The sequence below is a fragment of the Equus asinus genome, chromosome 7 (genome assembly GCF_041296235.1).
Source record: "Equus asinus isolate D_3611 breed Donkey chromosome 7, EquAss-T2T_v2, whole genome shotgun sequence".
Taxonomy (NCBI): Eukaryota; Metazoa; Chordata; class Mammalia; order Perissodactyla; family Equidae; genus Equus; species Equus asinus.
In genome coordinates, this window is record NC_091796.1 from 76,134,374 (window position 1) to 76,150,653 (window position 16,280).

At 31.7% G+C, this 16,280-nt stretch overlaps 1 protein-coding gene and 1 long non-coding RNA gene across 29 annotated transcripts in view; one reads left to right on the forward strand and one right to left on the reverse strand.

The window, feature by feature from the left end:
* The window catches only part of GPHN (gephyrin), a 578,713-nt gene that overhangs the window by 369,013 nt on the left and 193,420 nt on the right, over positions 1–16,280 (forward strand). For all 28 annotated transcript variants that reach the window (XM_014860909.3, XM_014860913.3, XM_070513810.1 and 25 more), the window contains one exon: positions 2,021–2,155. In XM_014860909.3, coding sequence (XP_014716395.1) covers positions 2,021–2,155 — 135 coding nt within the window. The remainder of the gene's footprint in view (positions 1–2,020; positions 2,156–16,280) is intronic.
* LOC139045702 (uncharacterized) overlaps positions 1–16,280 on the reverse strand; it is a 66,153-nt gene that overhangs the window by 17,650 nt on the left and 32,223 nt on the right. The gene's annotated exons all lie outside the window — the stretch shown is intronic.

Sequence of the window (16,280 nt, forward strand, 5' to 3'; positions counted from 1 at the left end):
TTTTATTTCTTTTTCTTTCTAATTTTCTTGGCTAGAACTAGTACAATGTTGAAAAGAAGTGGTGGGAACAGACATCCTTGATGCTAATCTTAAGGGGAAGTCTTTGGTCTTTCATCCTTAAGTAAGATATTGGCTCTGGGTTTTTCATTGATGCCCTTTATCCAGTTGGGGAAGTTGCCTTCTATTCCTAGTTTTCTGAGTGTTTTTATCATGAAAGGGTGTTCTATTTTGTCAAATACTTTTTCTACATCAATTGAGATGATTGTGTAGGGTTTTTTTTCTTCATTCTATTTTATGTTGTATTACATTGATTATATTTCTTATGTTAAACCACCCTTACATTCACGGAATAAATCCCACTTGGCCATGGTATATAATCTTTTTAATAATGCTGTTGGATTCAGTTTCCTGTTATTTTGTTTAAGATGTTTGCATCTATATTCATAAAGGATATCGGTCTTTAGTTTTCTTTTCCTGTCATGTCTTCACTAGTCTTTGATATCAGGGTAATACTGGCCCCATAAAATTAGTTAGAAACTGTTTCCTCCTCTTCTGTTTTGTGGAAGAGTTTGTGAAGGATTTGCATTAGTTCTTTAAACATTTGATAGAATTCTTTAGTGAAGCCATCTCATCCTGAGTTTTTCCTTTTTGGAAGTTTTTTGATTACTGATTCAATCTCTTTACTTGTTATATGTCTATTCAAGATTTTATATTTCTTCTTGAATCAATTTTGATAGTTTCTGTGTTTCTAAGAATTAGTCCATTTCATCTTGGTTATCCAATTTGCTGGCATACAATTGTCCATAGTATTCTCTTGTAATCCTTTTTATTTGTGTGAGATCAATAGTAATGTCCTCACTTTCATTCCTGATTTTAATAATTTGAGTTTTCTCTCTCTTTTTTCTTGGTCAGACTAGCCCCGATCATAAACTAAATTATGCATAGTTATTTTAAAATTTAAAATAAATTTTATAATTAACATAAATATTAATTGTAAAAGTAATCCACAATATTTGTCCTTATATTTGTATATTTTTAGAATAGTGCTACTCAATTACATCAGTCTTTATCATGTTGATAGGTATCATGAAATAATAATAGCCAACATTTATTAAGTATTTATTGCTTGGAAGTGCTAGTGTAATTATATACATTATCTTATTTAACCCTCAGAAGTAATCCAGTGAGGCAGATGCTGCTATTATCCTCATCTTTTAGATAAAGGAAATGGCAATTTTAAAAATACATTCATCAGTGTCCCAGCAGAAGTCATAACATATAGAAAATTGAGAAGAATTTAATAAGGGACTATGGCATTTACAAAGGTTTGGGCAGATTTTAGAGAAAGCAGCAAGGCATAATGCAGTGCCCTGGGACTAGTAATAGTGGGAATTAATTATTAGTACCCCTAGTCCGAATGGGGCAGAGGTGGGGAGCTGCTGTTGGAATCCAGAAAAGAGCTGTAAATAGGGTCATCTGACAGGGTCTGTGATCTTAGCCAACCTATGGTGACCTGGTAGAGAAGAAGCCAGGGGAATAAATAGCAGACCATACTCTCCTCCAACCCTTCAGCTTCCTGACAGTGCCTCCCCTTGGCTGAACCCAAATAGAAACCAGAAAGCACAAAATAGCTTGTTGGTTCTATCCATACAGGTCATCTTGGAGCAGAGAGTGAAGGAGGGTGGATAATGAATCTAAAAGCGAAATGGAAGATACCTACGAATTAAATAACTGTTAAATGGCAGAGGCAGTACGTGAATGTCAAACACTTTACCCTTATCCACAATACTATATGCCTCTCATAAAAGTTTTGTGAAATATTATTTGGCCAGGGAAAATATTCTAGATCTGAAGATTTCTGTTCTATCCCAAATTGTTGGGTGCATTTATACCTAACAGTAAGTGAGACCAAATACGAGAGCTAAGCAGCAAAGAATGTCAAAAGAAAAACACGTGTGGGTATTGATTTTACATGTTGGTATTTTCAGAATATTAAACCATACTTGTTCCCCTTGCTCAGATTCCAGACTCCATCATTTCTCGTGGCGTTCAGGTGCTCCCACGAGACACAGCTTCCCTCAGCACTACTCCTTCAGAATCACCTCGTGCTCAGGCTACATCTCGCCTTTCCACAGCTTCCTGCCCAACACCAAAAGTAAGTGCAGTTCCTTGGCACCTTACACCTGCTCTACTATGTAAATCTGGGAAAACTAACCAATATTTCCCTCTGTTTGTCAAGGTTGGATTGCATGCAAGATAATATAGTTATCACCTACTGTTTCACAAACTGTCTTATTAGGTCAATAGTAGGACAATAGAAATTTCATGCAAAATGTCTACTCCTGCATCACTGCTACAGCTCTCATATTCTGTAGCTCCTATTTCTTTGTTGTAGAGCTGCTATTTTTTAGCATATTGAAGTTATTTGTTTATGCAGAGGATGAATGTATTTGTGGCCAATAAACAGCAAAATTAACACAATAAAATAATGTTACCAGAGGGATTTTTTTTAACTTGTCCAGGCTGGGGTAGCTCCCTGCTCTAGTATCATTCCAAATTTTTTCAAATATCTTCAACTTGGAATGTTGCTGCCTAATATTCGGAAACAAATCTAAAATGATTAGAAAGAAAGTTTTAATGCCAACCTTTTGGGGAGGGAGGAAGTATCTTAGTATTTATTTTTTATACGTTTTCCCAAGTGTCAAATCACATATGGGGGAAAAAGGTTTAGACGTTTATTTGCTGCCCACATCTTCACGTATATGATAAATTAAGTAGCAAACTTAATTATGTCTCTGACTGCTGTCTTTTGGAATGTCCCTTCCCTGGTTATGTTAGTTGTTGCTGCTTTTGAGTTTTCTATGTGATAGATCCAATACTGGCATCAAAAAGTTAATAGTAACATTCCTTCTTATTTAATAAGATATGGTGTTAGCTATCAGGCTATACACTTAATTTATTCTAGGGATCCGCAGGTAATTTTTCAAACTGTGGCTTTTTCTCTGTCATCAAATTTAAGGACTTATGTAGCTGTCTTCCTCAATTCCAACTTTTCTATGAGTTTTATGAATGTTATAATTAGATTTAACTAGAAATGATATCAAGCAGTTCTTGATATGTGTAGTGCAGTTGCTTTTATGTTCCATGGTACAACCTTCTCAGCAGTCTTCAGAGTGTTGCTGTTGTATATCATTGTTTTTAGACTTGTGTCAAAAATAACTGATACTAATTTTATAATTTTAAAAAATTGAGTTCCTAAATCTTAAATAAAGAAAAACTGTAAGAACATTCCAGATATGAAATGTATGTTAGTGCCATTCAAGCCAGTCAGCTACATCTTTAACTGAAGGAAAACATGGAGTTCTCAAGACTTGAACTGGATAGAAGACTCTCATCCATGTCTTTTAAATTTTTGAAACAAAATAATTTATTGTTTGCATTAAATTCCGCCTGTACAATCTTTACTCATTTATAAAGTCTGGGAAATAATTAAAGCTAAAAGTTAAGTCCACTATAAATGTTTAGTCATTCACAAAATATTAGGACCAAGGTATTGGAAATACAGAACTATCCAAGGCACGGTATTTTTTTCCCTAATAATATACTGTGAACATAAATATGTTAAGCTAAATTTAATTATACGTAATAGTTCCTGAGCCTTTTTAAAACTTTGTGATTACACTTTTAATTACAAAGGGAGTATAAAATACAATTTTTAAAATCACTTAGTATTTCTAAATTTGCTAAAGTGAAATCCTAAAAATAAAAATGTTCACATTTCTTAAGTTATTTTGCTTATTGCAAAACTTTGGGGGAGCAAGTAGCTTGTCTTGATATTTTTTCCTTAGTTAATGCTTAGATGTTCAAACTGACAATGAATTCAAATAAAACAGTGTATATGAATATCTTTTTTTCGAAGAATTGTTTTCCTGTATTTTTATCTAGGAATAAGATTCTATTCCTTTTAGATAATTTTGATCAGCACTAGAATGTCTACTTCAAAGATAAATTATTGCTTTTATCTAATTTTAAATTTAAACTTTTATGGGTATAATAAAAAACTAGTTTGAATATTGATTTTTTTTTTTTAAGGAGTAAAGAAAGTCAAATTAATCCTTCTATTAAAAGTCTCAAATTATAAAACAGCTTAATTGATTCTAAACTACATGCTCTTATATGTGCTTTTATGTCAGTGACAGATATAAGCCCTGTCCTAAACCTTACAGTTTAGTCAATGGTATATTAAAATAAATAGGTAGATAAACATAAATACTAATGATTGTAATTTCACAATAATAATTATAAGTTGAAATTAATGTTAAGAAGAAATGAAAAAGTTGTAACGATAAAAAATCATAGGAGGGAAACCTCACTTAGATAGATGATCAGAGAAGGCCTCTCTAGGATTTCACCAGGGACGTGAATAATGAATAGAAACAAAACAAAACCTTTGGGCTGAGTGGAGGTTTTGAGAATGATATTCAGCAATAATGACCACTTTAAAGGCAGCTGTTACTAGGCATTTGTCACCAATCAAGAACTCTCAGACTAAAACTTCATTGGTACAAGAATAGTCTAATTCGGTGACTTCAAAATCCAATTTCAGATATCAGGATTTTTTTATTTTAAATAATGAATTTCTTTTGCCTTTGCCTACTGAATCAGATTTCAGCACCATATGTTGTAGCACTTAAATCTGTCCTAGGTAAATTATTTATTTGAATTTTGTTACATAAAAATTTAGAGCAGAGAAGAAATCAAAAAGAAAGTCATGTTTCTAATTTGAGATATGGGTAAATGATGATGCTATTGAGTATATTAAGGACTAAAAGAGAAGAAGCAAGTTTTGAGGGTAAAAGAAAGGAGTGTTAATGCTTTTTGGTTTTGAATGTATTCAATTTGAGATATGTGTGAGACATCCCAGGAATAATGTCCAGCACAAAATTAGAACACAAGTTGAGTTTGACATTTTTTTGCTACTGCATCTTGGTAGTGATACTTATAATTTAGTTCATATTAGTGTTAGCCAAACCCCATAGAAATCTCCCTTCTACATTTCAGATTATCCATGCAGTCTGTCATGTGCAGAAATATATGTGCAAGTATATTTTCTTTACATCAGAAATACATTTTGAAAATTGAATGATCAGCACTGGAAGGAGCATTTGACTTGATAATAGAAGACCTGGATTCGAATGCTGGCTTCTCTACACAATAACCACACTACGTTAAGCAAGTTGCTCACCTTTTTAGAGCTTCATGTCTATGATAAAACTGTTAATCCTTGCCTCCCCAACAGGGTTGATTAATTTATTAAATAAGTCTTTGCCTGCTGCTGGCAAAGCTGTAGTGAGCAAGTAGACATTAGTCTTGCCTTTACAAACAGACAAAACAGGCAACTACAAATTATAATAAAGTGTAAGTGCTATGACTTATCAGCAGGGGTACAGAATACTCTGAGAATAACCTTCAGCAGCCCTTAATCTAGTCTTCGTGAAAACACAAAAGGGTTAAATATCCAAGTTATGATTGAAAGCTAACAGTTCCAACCTTTCCCTCTGTAGCTTTTTATCACTGAGCAGTATTTAAGATGAAAGACTTCCTGTCTATTTGCATATGTGCATCCAGTTGTCTTAGATCAACAACTATAATATTAAACATTATTTTGGATTCACATTTTATATGTTCACTGCAATATAATATCCTAGATTATACTTTGATCCTTTAAGATTAAGATTCTCCAGCCATAGTGAGTATAAGATCTATAAAATATACCAAGTTTAGATTTCCTTTTGAGTACACTCATCACAATCTAATGAAGACAACCATATATTATCTTTTCTAAACAATTCTTCGTAGAATAGCATTATCCCCAGCAAATATTTACTTGCTGAATTGAGGTAATATTTTATTGCATATGGGAAAAAAGTCATTTCTCTTTTATATCAGGTATCTCCTTTTAATGAAATCTGACTGAAATGAAGAATGATTTTCACTCCTCTTGCTTTATGACACAGTGAAGTGTCTTTTAAGAACAAACTTGAGATTTTAGTCTTTCATTGCCCTAAGTAAAATAGTGCCTAATCCAAAAAAGGTCAAGTGGTAGTTAGATTCTGCTTAAATAAGAGTAGGCAACATCTAGAGGACTCAAGTTCATAAGTGGTGATAGTCCCGCAAAAATAGTTTGCTAAAGGAATAATTCTGTAGCAGATAAACTCTGTTTTAAAGTGAGCGTGACTCACAGCTTAAATGAGTGCTGATTCTCAGTTATGAAAGGCAGCAGCATCTCTATTAGAAATAAAGAATAATGACCAGAGGAAAACCAAAAAAAGAAAAATCTGAACTTTCAATCATTTTACCATTCCCTATAGATGTTATTAAAATAGAGAATTTTTTTAAATAGAGAATTTTTAAAGACTAATTTAATTCTTCTTTTATTCTCTAAGCATCTGAAGTTTGACTTAAAAAATAAATAAATAAATATAGTCTGTTGTCACATATACCCTTGTACCTTACAGGTCAGAATAGAATTTTGTGCCCAGAGTAACCAGCAAGTTATTTTTTTTTCTCTTAGGAAGAAAATATAAGCACTGTCTATCTAATTGAATTAAAGTTTATAAAGTGATTAAAAAGTGTAGGTATTGAAATATCTTTATATGAAGGATGTGTTCATTTAATACACTAATGTGTAATCTTATATTCAAACAAAATGCAGAATTATGACTTCTCTATAGGTTTCTGTTATTGTCCTTTGAGCTAAAGTATTTAGATTACTCTGGATAAAGAATAAACTATTTTCTTAACTCACAGTTTTTAATGTATATGTCTGAAAGGCAGTATGATTTCCTTTACATATAAAAATGACATTATTGATCCAGTATCAGGATAATAGTCCCTCTGAGATTTTTTCCTAGTGATTGTAGTTTTTACAAACTATTCCATGTCATCACCACTTTCCTTTGTGAACATCAGGGTGATCATGTGATATGGCTAGTTCATTGATTCTAAACATGAGATTCCAAAGTCACTGGAGAATCTCTTGAAGTTGCTCAAATTCTAGCCTAGATCATGGCTCTAACCAGGGCCTGCAAATTATTTTCCACTATTTTTAAGAGTTTAAACAAAATCAGTAAAACTACACTAACCATCAAGTTTCTTTACTTTTGTTTGAAATTACATCAACATTGGTATATCAACATCTGTTCAACTGTTAATGACATTATAGAAATTATAGATTCTACATGTAAAGTGAACAAACACCAAAAACGTTGGAGAACACTGAATTAGTGATATTAAAAGTACATTCTCTAGACATAAAAATATGTTTTCTTTTGTGCAAAGTTAACTGCCCCATCTGGGAGTACTGACCAATAATATTCTCAACATTATTGGTCAAATCCTGCAGTTCTCAAACTTAATGGTCTCAGGACTCCTTCACACACTTAAAAATTAATGACTCCAAATAGCTTCTGTTTATGTGGGTTATATCTAGTGATATTTGCTGTACTATAAATTAAAACTGAGAAATTTTTTAAATGTTTTTTTCTTCAAAATAAGAATAATGAAGCCTTTATATATTAACATAAGTAACATTGTTATGAAAAAAATATTTTCCAAAACAAAAAAATATCTGCTGAAAAGGATGGAATTGTCTTACATTTTTTCAAACATGTTTTGATGTCTAGTTTAATAGAAGACACCTGGATTCTCACATCTTCTGTATTCAGTCTGTTGTGATATGTTGTTTTGGTTGAAGAATATGAAGAAACAAATCCAGCCTCACACAGTTATGTAGTTAGAAAAAGGAAGGACTATTTTAATGGCATTTTCTGATAATTATGGATATTCTTTGACACTACGTCAAAAATTTACAATTGATAGCCTATTGAAGTGTGGAAGCTAAAACCCTGTCAAGGACCATTTCATTCTCTCATGTATTAAAATCCAGTGGTCTATCTTGAACTTTGAATGGATCTTGTATATAACCAGGCATGATTTTGGAACACATTTCTTGGTCACTTGGAAAATATAAGTTCTTCCAAGTGTTGACGTATTCTATTATATTATATAAAAACATCATCTCTGTTAATATAACAACCAAGCTCATCAAAAAAAGCCTTGAGAGCATTAGAAGCTCTCAAGCTCACGGTGATATATGTTTTCCACAATTCTAATTTTTGCTTCAAAGCTAGAATTTTATTTTTGGCAGAAAAAGCAACAAATCCTGTCTTTTTTCCTTGAAGTGACAGGCTCATTTCATTCATTTTTGAGAAAATGTCTAGCAGACCTCTAAGTCTGAATAATCATAGTCTGTCAGTCATTCTTTCATTCTTTCAAGTGAAAGTGGTGTTCTGTATAAAACCTGGCTACTTCAGCTTACAACTCCAAACAATTTCATAGGTGCTCTTCCTTAAGACAAGCATCATCCTTTGGTATGCAGTGGAAGTATTTTATTCATACTTCCCATTTTGTTACACTCAAGGGACAAATTTTAGTTAAATTAGTATTTACTGTTTCATTGAGGACAATGGTAAATGAAACTAGCTTTTCCTTTTTGAAACTGTTAGGTTTTTTTCTCTTAGTACACAGTAGCGAATAATACAATGACTATTCATACTATTTGGATCCACCACTTTGATTTGCACTAAGGGGCCAACCAACCATTGCTTTTGTACCATTAGTGCAAATGTCAACATAGTGAAAGAGGTAAATAATGTCTTAATACTATTATCAAAATAATTCTGCCTGTGGACCCCTAAAAGGATCTCAGGGACTCTCATGGGTCCATGAAAAACACTTGAAGAACCACTATTATGGACAAATGAGCAAACTGGCTTGTTTCTTGAAAATATCCTGGGTCAAATTATGTATGTTGAATCTTAGTTTTCATTATTTTCCATTGAGACAACGTTATAATGATATTCTCAGTCCAGAAATCTTATCCTTTATGTAAATGACCACTAGTACCATGCTTAAGCATTATAAATGATTCACCCTGACTCTGTGATCCAGATTAATTCTAGGGCAAGGAACAGAGATTCTCCTCCCTGATTAAAAATGAGAGAAGACATCACAAAGGAGTCACAAGACCAGAAATTATAATTCCCAGCTAACTCTACTCATTTCCATTGTGATACTACTTCTGCATTTGGATAGCAACTAATATTTCCCCAGGATATCCTGTCTACTAATAGGTACACAGAGAGCCCTCTTTATCTCATAACCTAGTTATTAGAAGATAATTTTATTAGGGATATAATTGGGAATGCCTCTTTTTTTTTTTAATTAGTTTGAAACATTTAAAATTAGTGAGATTTTAAATAAAAATATCAATTTTCAGCTTTTCCTAAAAATATTAAGTTGACATTACTGGGCCAGCACTGACATACATCAATAATCAGCTGGCATTCTTTATACCCTCCAGGCTGTTTTACTCATTTGCGTTAAATGACTGGCTCCTATAGACTTTTGAGAACAATTTCCACTCTTGTTCATTGTTGTCCAGTTTCTCCTTTATAACAATGTTTATTTTACTATTTATTCTAGTTTGATAGCAAAATATATTCTTGAGACTTCAAATAAAGGATGGTTCTCTTATGTACTTTTTAATGAGAAAGGCACTATCCAATATGGTAAAGTATTTTGTATTTTGATAAAACTAAAATTAGATAATAATATATTTTAGCTATTAATTTTGAGTTTACAAATTATTTTCAATGGTTGTTCTATGACATTCTGCTAAGTGTACAGGATTTTACATTTGTTTCTGTTTCTTCATTCCTCTAAGTGTCCCCTCTGCATTTATATATAATGATAGTTGAAAATGGAAATCCCACATTCTTTTCTAATTAGTTAATATTTCACAGAGTTATATTCATCACTGAAGCTAAGTATAACTTAACTGTGAAATGTATAATTGCAACTTTGAAATATGACCTCACAAATGAAATTTGATTAGTTAGCCCAAGAAAATATAGCTAATGAGAAATCATTAGCTATAGAGGTAACAGTTTCATAGCTTAGACAGTCTAAAGTGGCGTGGTCTTTTTTTATTTAAAAAAAGTACATACATACTCATTTTAGAAAATTCATATAGGCAAAAAGAGGAGTTCTCATAAGACTACCCTTAATAAATAACGACTTAAAATTTTGCTGTGTATCAATCATTCTGTTATTTTTTTCTATGCATGCAAATATTTTATATAAATGGATCTAATGGGAAGGCAGTGATTAAGAGCTCAGGTTCTCGAGTCCAACAGGCCTGGCAATGAATCTCAGCTTTATCACTTTCTATATGTGTGGCTTTCAGAAAGTTACTTCACCTCTATAACCTTAATTATCTCATCTGTAAAATGAAAAATACTACTACTGTTTGCCTTATAGGGTTCTTTTAAGGTTTAAATTTTAAAATGCATATAAATCACTTATCACAGTGTTTGAAATGTCAGAAGTGCTCACTAAATGTTAGCTATTATTATTAAACTATATGATATTGTAACCTGTCTTATTCATTTAGTAATATGAGCATCTTTCTATGTCATGAACGTCTTTATGTTTTTAAATTACCTTCTCTGATATTAGTATTGATTGTTGTTTGGTATTCTAATTTGTGGATGAGGCATAGGTATTTCACCTACCCCTATTTTGGATATTTTAATTGTGTCCTATTTTGCAGTTTTAAAAACAATGCCATGATACTCATCTGGAAGGTAAATGTTGTAGAGTCTTCTTTTAATTAAACTTAGCAACTTATGTTAATTCTACCTTTGTTGAAAGTATCTGCAGAACTTTTAGGCCCTTGATTCCTGTAATTTATATGGATACCAGGAAGAGATCATTTTTGCATCTTCATGAATTGAATTTAATGATATTCTGGAAGAAACCGTTTTTAACGTTTGCATTTGACTGATTTATTGGCAGACATTTAAAAATTATGGATCCAAAGTTGTTTGAAAAGTTAACACCGTTGGATAGGTAAAAGTATTGCACTGTGAAGCACTAAATATTGAGTATCAGTCCTAGTCTGCCACTTTATAACTTTGTGAGAACTAGTGGACCTCAGTTTCTATATCTGTAACATCATGGTATTAAATTAAGTAACTCCTAAAGTCCCCTGTAGGCTTACAATTTTATTCCTTTGAAATAAGTTTTTACACTGACTGAATAAGTATTATTCTGTTTAGCTGTCTTTTTGATATTACATTAATATCTAGTTCATATAAAATAATTTGCATTTATTTCACCTTTTGCATTCCATGCTACTACGTAAAGGTAGAGATTATAAACTGAAAATATTCTAGCTTCTTTTAAGATCTTTCTCATTTAGGTGAAACGTGTCTCTGTTAAATGGAGTATTGATTTCTCTTGGTATCCATTGGAATTTTGTTCAAGTTATAGGAAGACAGGGAAGTAAGAACGGTAGAAATACAAGGAGTAGTGAAATTAAAAATACTAGTTTTCAGTTTAATAGCTTTAATTCCTATAAACTTCTTTTTAATGGTTTGGGGCATGTTTTGTGCAAAAACAGCTCAACAAAAATACTCTGTGCCATCATTATTTCAGCAGCAGAATTGATTAGATATAGCCATGATTCAGATTGATTAACTGGCTGTGTCTCATTCATGTCTTTAATAGAAAGCATATCCCAAAGTAAACTATTCTCTAGATGTTTATATTTTAAAATGATACATATTCTAAAGTTGTGCATTCTCACCCAAAACTTGAGGATTATCTGCTCTCTCATTCTACTTTCGTTAAAGACAGATCATACATTCATTCAGAAATGTATTCAACGAATATTTTTTAGTGCATATTGTGTCAAATACTGTGCTAGATGTTGGGAATACAGCGATGGATAGACTTACTAATTCTGCCCTCAAGGGTCTTATAGTGGAGCTGACGTGGAAAAAAATCTATTAGATAAAGGGTTGAGAGCCTAAAAGAGCTCTTCTAATCTCATAGGAGAAAAAAGAAATAGAATGAGTAAAGGGTAGGAACAGTCTTCATAAAAGGAAGGAAGTTCGGCAAATATGTGGGAAAAAAAGTACCCTTTCTCTAAAAATCTATTAAAAATTTTAAACAATACAGATTTTACAATCAAATTGATAACTATTTTAAAATTATAATCCTCTATGCCATAATGAGCAGTGATATGAATATTTCTCTTCACACTAGTAGGAATATAAATTTGTATAACCTTGCAAGCAAACATTATTTATACATATGTACATAAATTTAAAAATTTAAAATTTTTCTTATGTTTTAACTAATCACGTTGTTTCCAGAAATTATCCAGTGGAACTTATCAGAGTCCATCAGAGACTTATGTACAAGATTATTTATCACAACATTATTTATATTCATGAAAAAGTAGAACCAACTTTAATGTCTATGGTTAGATAACTTGTAGAAATACATATATGGGTTATTTATATAACCTAAAAATCATGTCTTTAAGAATATTTAATGACATAGGAAAATGCTCAAAATAAAATACGTACTTTAAAAAAGTAGTAAACAAAACTGCATAGAGTTGGAAGTCTAGGTTATATCATTTTTTAAACCAGAATGATAAAAGTTTTTGTTTGTTTTGTTATTTAGATAATGGTCTGTTAATGACAGGGTGTCTTTTACCTGATTTTCAGATTTATAGCAAATCTTCATAAAGCCAACTATGATTTATTCATTTTTTACCTGTATTTTACACTATAGCATTTTTATATCCAGACTAATCCATTCTATTCTTAATCTTCCTAGTAGAAAATTATATCATATTTCAATAGAAGTTTTAAAATAAACTTTTTTCTGTCTCATACACAAATAATACATAATTCTTAAGAACATATACTGTACTATTTAAAAGTTATCTATTTCAAAGTGCCTAATAAATCCTTTCATACCACACCTTTGATGGGCTTCATAATTGCTTTTTAGACAGATAAGAAATTTGGGAAAACAGAACATAGATTGGATTATTCTCTGGCTAGTGGACAGGAAATAACTTGCTTAAAAGTCTAATTTTGTATAGATTGTCTTATTTTGGAATCAAAGCTATTATAGAAACTTAAGAATCAAAATTACAAATGCATAATAATATATAAATAATTTCAAATGTTAATAACCCATGAGAAATCAGAGCCTTTAAAATAAAAAATGTCCTAAGGATAAAAATTTTTTGTAGGGGGAGGGGTTGGTGGTCTGTGACTTACTATGAAGATTCTAATTTTTGTCTTCTTATTTCTTCATTATTTTTCACAACTCTTTCCTTGCTTGTCTCTATCTTTATATTGGTTTAGTTTATAATCGTATTATCTTTCTCCAGAAGCGCATTATTTATTTTTTCTTGACGCACCTCTCATTTTCATTTCTTTCCTCTTTTTTTACTTTGCCGTAATAATCACAAATGTTGAGCTCACAAGTAAAACTTTTTAAAAAATCTCCTCCTCCTAAGCATAACTACCATAAACAATCTATAGCTCTACGTGTATATACTGAGTGATATTGGATGGAAGATAAAAACAATTTCTAAGAAAAAAGTTTTATTTCCTATCATTAATAACTTATACTTTAAAAAAAAATTGGCGCAATAAAATAGAGTTAAAAATGCTTATCTCGGGACCAGCCGGGTGGCACAGTGGTTACATGCTCATGTTCCGCTTCAGCAGCCCGGGGTTCACAGGTTTGGATTCCAGATGCGGAAATGGCACCACTTGGCAAGCTATGCATGTAGGCGTCCCACATATACAGTAGAGGAAGATGGGCATGGATGTTAGCTCAGGGCCAGTCTTCCTCAGAAAAAAGAGGAGGATTGGCAGCAGTTAGCTCAGGGCTAATCTTCCCAAAAAAATAAAAAATGCTTGTCTCTCAGGGTGAACATCATTAGATAATTCTAAAAACAGAATAGTTCAGTCCCTAGGGCAAACAAACAAACAGAAATTTTTGTTTAATCTATATAATCTTAATCTAAATCAACATAAAATATATCATGGGAGAAGGAGGGGAGATCTACATTAGTCATTCCATAGATGAGAACCTAAATTTAATGAAAAGTCCTGAGCGTCAGAGAATTTAATACCAGCTGTGTTGTTTTGTAATTTATGTCTCCAGAAATCCATTGACCTTCTCTAGACCTGAGTCCTCTCATCAATAAAACAAACAAACACTAAATATACCACCTTTTCTCAGTTTTTCACCAGACATCTTGGAAGTAAATAAAAGTGTGAAGGCATACACCTAGTGTTAGGGGTGCCTACCTTAATGTGGTTTCTACAAGCCTGAAATTTCTTTGAAGTTTCATATTTTATTTTAAAAATTAATATAAAGTTGGCTTTCTACGCTAAAATCTATATGTTTGCTTTAATAAAAATATAACATTTACAGCTACTTATTATTGGCAAGGGAGGTGAGGGTGGGATGGGATAGTCTTCTACCTTGTTAACAGTGTAAATGATTTTATAGTGAGCTCAGTTTTGGAGAAATGGGCTAAATCAAAGGGAATCAACAATCCATATTGTGTTAACATCCAGACAGTTTCTTTTATTGCATGATATTGCTAGAATCCAAAGGCGAATACAAATAGCAGAGTCATCCTGGTAAATAATCCCTGATGATAAATTCCCCAGTAATTACCCCCTGAAGAAAGATTCCTGGAATGTTGCAAAAGAGGTGATACAGTGCAATATTGTCACACTGTTTTTAATGGATATTTTGTTCAATATATTTTAGTTGAGAGCCTGAATAGAAGATAAAATGTTTTGGATCCTCTGGTTTTTCTTTTGCAATCTCAGTGAAATACTTCTAAGAAGATTTCTTCAGGGTAGAAAAATTATTAGTGTTAAGGTTTTTTGGTTTGCAACTAATTTTAATTTTCAATATATTTAAATAAACTAGTAATCTCAACTGGCTAACAATCCCCACAACTCTTTACATCCAATTCTCAAACTTCATTTATATTGCAGTGATCTTATATGCAATGTAAACATTTGCAGTTTAACTTCTCTTAGTTACTGATAGAGAATGTTTAGGCTCATAGAAAAATATGTATAAAATTAGCTAATGATTTGAGGCTCTTATAATTATCATAAACAGTAAATTAATTCATCTTACCCAGATGCTAATATTTTGTGATTTCTTTTAAATTCTTATCAAAGAAAAATAATAATCAAGCATTTAGATTAGCTGTGAACTTCTTTTATTTTATACTGCTCTCCATCATAATTGATAATTAAGGATTGACTAGAATAAATGAAAGCATTACATTTTAAAATCTATTGATTTGACTTTTCTCTACTTCTCAAGTTTTTGTTTATGAGACAAATCTTTTTCAAATTCTTTCTGAAGTTTTTCAGAATTATTACCTCTTTCAGGGACCACAAAAAAATCACATGACACTTGAATTACAACCACTTCTGGCTTTAATAACCACATTGTTTTTCTAAAGTCTTCCTCTTATGATAGTTTCAAATTTACAAAGTCACTTTATATATAGAAAATTGATGTCAAGCATTGACAGATGAGCTGTCTGCTTCCAAAAATCGTTGTTTAAATTGGTATTATAGTCTATCTGTTTTTCACGTTCAGAGTTCAATGGTGACTATCTTTTCTCTTATAATTCATTCTTTTAAGTTTTTGTACTTGCACTTGCATTTGGAACTGAAATGGCATAGGAATATTTTCTTCCATAAATATAATAATATAAAATTTCTTCCATAGATGGAGAGTTAGATAGACAGAGACATATATACATGTACATCCTCTTATAAGCATCACTTTTTTTCTAACCCATTTATTCCAGGTATATTAAGGGAATACAACTTTAAATTAAAAATCAGGAACCATGGATGTTGTTCCTAGATTTGTCATTAATGTTCTATGTAACCTTGAAGAAGATACCTTATGTTGCCAGACTTGGTGTAATTTTAAGCCTTCTGCTAATAAAAGACAGTGTCGAAAATAATATTCACTTGTTACTATATAACAGTTCTGAAAATCTTCAGTTTCTGAAAGTTTTCAGAAAACAGCAGAGGCATTAGACTTTATATTTTTTTAGGAAACTACCTAGTTTATCTTTATAATCAAGATATTGTGAGTCTCCATTTAAAATGGGAAACAGCTTTTGATATAAAGATGTTCTCTGAATTCAAAGAAAATAACACAAATGAATGACTAGGTATTATGAACTCCCTGTCCATCCAGAGGCCCTCTCTTACAGAGTGTTGCTGTTCTAACTAGTATCCATTGTTTCTAAATTTGAAAATTCTGTTATACCAAGACGAGTGAGA